The sequence below is a fragment of the Poecilia latipinna genome, unplaced genomic scaffold (assembly GCF_001443285.1).
Source record: "Poecilia latipinna isolate Pla-1442-1.1 unplaced genomic scaffold, P_latipinna-1.0 Scaffold6302, whole genome shotgun sequence".
Classification (NCBI taxonomy): domain Eukaryota; kingdom Metazoa; phylum Chordata; class Actinopteri; order Cyprinodontiformes; family Poeciliidae; genus Poecilia; species Poecilia latipinna.
The window spans coordinates 1,960-6,933 of record NW_015118918.1 but is presented as its reverse complement, the minus strand read 5'-3'; the positions used below and the strand labels follow the sequence as shown (position 1 = coordinate 6,933).

General features: G+C 42.4%; 1 protein-coding gene across 1 annotated transcript; it reads left to right on the top strand.

Annotated features, from left to right (window-relative positions):
* The first annotated feature begins 1,597 nt into the window (after positions 1-1,597).
* Positions 1,598-4,589, top strand: LOC106943868 (uncharacterized). Its single transcript, XM_015027156.1, has one exon. The coding sequence runs from the start codon at positions 2,238-2,240 to the stop codon at positions 4,578-4,580; it is 2,343 nt and encodes a 780-aa protein (XP_014882642.1). The 5' UTR covers positions 1,598-2,237; the 3' UTR covers positions 4,581-4,589.
* The last annotated feature ends 385 nt before the right edge of the window (positions 4,590-4,974 follow it).

Below are 4,974 nucleotides of genomic sequence, written 5' to 3'. Positions count from 1 at the left end.
TGATAAAGTAACATTTATGTCAGGTTCACCATTCTTTTACTTTTAAATGGCTATAAGACCCACCTGGTGAAGAGAAGGTCAGCTTGATATTTTAAAGGGAGGATGATGTTATTGGTGTTGTCATCTGGGTATCCATCCTCTCCCTCACTGATTAACACATGGAAACATTTCAAAACATTTGAGATGAGCCAGCCTTCAAATTGTAGTGCAAAAGTATATGTAATTAATTTCAGTTTACTGATTAAACTCATTTTATTTAAGTAGCGCCAATTCACAATACATGTCATCTCAAGGCACTTTACCAAAAAAGAAAAAAAAAGTCAAGTCAATTCAATAATAATCCTAGTTATCAAAAAAGCCAGTCAAGTTCACTTTATCATTCAAACTGGGGAAAATAAGTTTTCTATCTTAGGAAATTCAGTGGGTTGCATGGAGTCATTGAGCTGCACCATTTACTCTTCCTGGATGAGGATGTAGCGATAGCAGACATTAAGTTGAATTGTGTTGATGACTTTACACCAATCAGTCATTGGTGCAAAGAATGCATGTAGCGACAGTGGCGAGGAAAAACTCCCCTTTATGGGAAGAACCAGAAAATGGGGAAAGAAGGGGGTTAAGAGACATAATATAAAGTCAGGTAAGCAGAGCGGTTGAATATTGAGTGTAAGTTGCTTTGCTACAGGGCAGTTCTTTTATGAATATAATATTCATAAAAGTTTTTGAGCAATTCATTCAGGACTCACACATCACTACCAGGTTAGAGCAACTGAATATATTCTTTTATTAGTGTACAGACACCATGTTACAACCTTGATCATCATCTGGCCACCCTTGAATTAAACTCTAGTTTAATTCAATGCAGCAACATTCAGCTATTTCTACATCAATCCTACTCAGTGGCGCAAAAAGTGGGTATGCAGCGCATGCAATGCATAGGGACGCAGCACCAGAGGGGGCGCCAAAACCCCGTCTGGAGGGGGCCGATTATGTTTTCCCATACACTTCAGCGAGCCTTACGCTCCTTCACCTCACGCATATAATCAGGTAAATCTAGCGCGAGTTTCACACTTCACATATCCTCGCCTCGGGGGGGTGGGGAAGCGAGCGTATGTTTTCTACGCTGACGTTCCTTCCTTCGAGGGGGGGGGGGCGAACGCCGATTTATGTTTTCGCATCCACCTGAATAATGTGCAGTTGCGCCACTGATCCTACTGTATAGTTTTTCTAGCAAAACTAGAGCACTCAATGTTTAAACTGTCATACTAATATTTAATACCTAATCCAACGGAGTTTGTAGGCTTTCAATAAAATATTAACAATTATTGTTATAATTATAATATCAATATTGTATTTTTAAAATAATGCAAATTTACTTTTGATAAGTCAAACTAAGATATTGCTATAATGATAAACATCAGAAATAAGTTTCTCACCTAGTCGTTACCATGGTTACTTGTGCCGAATGAAGAAAGATGGAATGGCTGAACTCCAACTCCAGATGAAAAGTTACCTGAATTGGAGCAGAACAAAATTGTCACAACCTTGTGATGGAGACCACTGGTTCCATCCCATATTGATTATTGATATTATGTTATTTATTTACAGTCTAAATGTGTTTTGTATCAGTTCTTTATTTCAGTTACATTGTGACATTTAGTGAACATTCTTTTTGGGTAGGGAGACTGGCCATCTTTCCTGTTCAGAGAATATGGGGGAAGATGTCAGTTTGTTTCTGATTTAGATTGGTTCAATTTGAGTTAATTGTTTGAGTACTTGCCTTTCTGGGTGTGTCTCAGCAAGGTGGAGCAGAAAGGGAGACAAATGCTCTTGGAGCATACCATCTTCCATTAAGAGGGGTAATACTCTGAGGATTTATATTTAGTTATATTTACTTTTGATTGACCTTAGATTAGTTTAGTTTTAATAATTTGCATGCATGTAAATATTTGTTGGCTCATTTATTGTTTGCTAGGTTTGTGTAAGTAGTGTTTGTTTCTTGTTTATCTTTTTTTTGATCACCCCTTTACCTGGTTAAGTGTTGGAACTTGCCTCAGGTATGAATGTCAGCTTCTTTGCTTCACTGTGTGAAGGGTGTCGGTGTAATGGTGACCTGGAGCTCCCAAATAAATCCACCTCAAAGACATTTGTTGCCTCACTTCCTTCTTTAACGCAGAGCCTCCGCTGGTCAAAGTGACAAATGGTGTCAGAAGTGTGGCTTTTGGAGGAACAATGAGACGATGATGACAAGAGGTGGTAAAAGAAGTAATGAAACTGAGACTCCAGAGAGTAGTGCTGCTATGAGTGGAGCTGAAGCAGCTACTGGTGCTAGCACGGATGACAAACTGGATCAGCTGGCAAGCCTCGTCAAGTCACTGATGCAGGCCCAAACTGCCCGAGATCAGCAGATTGAGAAGGAATCGGCACGCCAAGAAGTAAGATGGAAGAATTTACAACAACAGTTTCGACAACTCCAGAATCATGTGGAGGAATTGAAGGAGGAACGACAGCATGAGGGTGACTATTTGGAGGAGGATCCTCACACTCATGATGATGACGGAGACAGTCATGATGATGGACAAAGTCAGATGTCTTTCCAGCTTCCAGTCACACAGAGGGAGCCAAAGCTGCTTCCATTGGCTTCTGATGATGATGTGGAGCACTTCTTGACAACTTTTGAAAGGATAGCTAAGGTCTGTCATTGGCCTAAAGATGAGTGGGCAGTCCGACTGGTTCCACTACTTACTGGGAAAGCACGTAGTGCGTATGTGCTGATGGACATTGCTGATTCTCACATGTATGATAAGGTGAAAGATGCCATTCTGACCAAATATGAGATAACTGCCGACACCTATAGAAGGAGGTTTCGATCCCTGGACATTCATCAGGGTGAGACTCCAAAAGAACTTTATGTTCGACTCAAAGACATGTTCTATAAGTGGGTCAAACCAGAGACTTCTACAGTGAAGAACATTTCAGAACTGATGATCATGGAGCAGTTCCTGAGGATGGTGAATCCGGACTTGGAGGTGTGGATCCGGGAACGAGCCCCAAAGTCTGCAGAGGAGGCGGCAAGTTTGGCAGAAGTCTTCTTGTCAGCAAGGACGGGGACGAGAAGAGCCCACTTTGGCCGTGAAAACTTTCCTACGGGAAGAAGTAAGTCTGATGGGGGTGAAAGGGGTGGTGCTATAGGTCAGACTAGGAGTTATTCAGCTACCAAGTCATTTTCTGTTGCTAAACCCAACCCTGCTAAGAACTACTCTTCCTCAAGACCAGATGTCAGGTGTTTTCAGTGTAACAGAATGGGTCATACACAGTATACATGTCCTGCCACTACACGGAGTAAGCCCTCCCTTCTCTGTTCAGTTCCCAGACCACCCACCCCATCCACTGCCCCTGAACCTGCTCACACAGTCCCTGTGTTGGTTAATGGTCAACGTGAAACAGCTTTGTTAGACACAGGAAGTTTCAAGTCTGTGGTTCTGTCTAGCTTAGTGCCAAGAGAACTGTGGAGTGATGCTAAGACAAAAATAAGTTGCATTCACGGTGATGAAATGGAGTATCCTGTAGCTGAGATTTATCTAACTATAGGAGGTCAGACATTTCTGTTACCTGTAGCATTAGCTTCAAGGCTTCCTTATGCTGTCATTTTGGGCTTGGATGTCCCCACTTTGACTGATTTAGTGTCAAACACAGCAGCTGGACAGTTGACTCAAACTGATGGCCATGAGGGAACACAGTTAAAGACTCAGAACACTACACTCTTCCAGAAAAATGTCCCCATAGTGACAGGAGTAGAACTTTCCTCTCCAATCTGTAGCTTGGTCACTACTAGAGCCCAGGCGGTACAGAACTCGCTTAAGGAATTACCATTCTATGATGTAGAACTGGAGGTGGGCAGTATAAAACCATCCAAATCCAGAGCACAAAGAAGAAAGGAGAAGTTTTTAGGTTCAGCCAGAATGGAGGTGGAAGGAAAGATGAAACCTTGCCCGTTATTTGACTTTGATATTCCTTCAGATATTTCTGCCCATCAGAGATCAGACCCAACATTAAAACCATGGTTTGATAAGGTTACAGAAGTAGAGGGAAAGAAGCAGGGTAAAATAAATGCCTTGGAAGATGCAACTTATGTTGTGAAGAATGGTGTCCTTTATCAGGTTAAAGGTGGATCAGAAGCCATTGCTTTACCACAGCAGCTAAGGGGAAAAGTGATGGAACTCGCTCATTCAGTTCCTTGGGCCGGGCACCTAGGATTTCAGAAATCCCTTCATAGAATAGCAAGTCGGTTTGTGTGGCCAGGCATGTATACACAGGTGCAACAGTTCTGCTCTTCCTGTCACACGTGTCAGTTAACTACGAACAGAGGTGTTTCTAAAGCACTTCTACAGCCATTACCTATCATAGAAATACCATTTGAAAGGATAGGAATGGATGTTGTAGGTCCCCTGGAGAAAAGCTCCTCTGGTAACCGTTACATTCTGGTTATCTGTGATTATGCTACAAGATACCCTGAAGCTTTTCCTTTGAGATCAGTGAAAGCTAAACAAGTAGCTGTTTGCTTCATCTGTTTTCACGGGTAGGCATTCCTAAAGAGATCTTTACAGACTGCGGGACTAATTTCTTGTCAAACCTTTTGAAGCAGGTCTATCAGTTGTTAGGTATAAAGGGTATAAACACCACCCCGTATCACCCCCAGTCAGATGGACTGGTTGAACGTTTTAACCAAACACTGAAGAACATGCTGCGCAAGTTTGTGTCAGAGACTGGCACAGAGTGGGACAAATGGCTGCCCTATATGCTTTTTGCATATCGAGAAGTTCCACAAGCGTCAACTGGATTCTCTCCATTCGAGCTGCTGTATGGACGACAAGTGAGGGGGCCGTTGGATCTTCTTAAAGAGCAATGGGAAAGCCCAAGTCCATCGGGTGAGCATGTGGTGTCCTATGTGATAAAAATGAGAGAGAGACTTGAACA

Coding starts and splice junctions, on each gene's coding strand:
- LOC106943868 (XM_015027156.1), top strand. CDS start 2,238: ATGATGACAAGAGGTGGTAAAAGAAGTAATGAAACTGAGACTCCAGAG.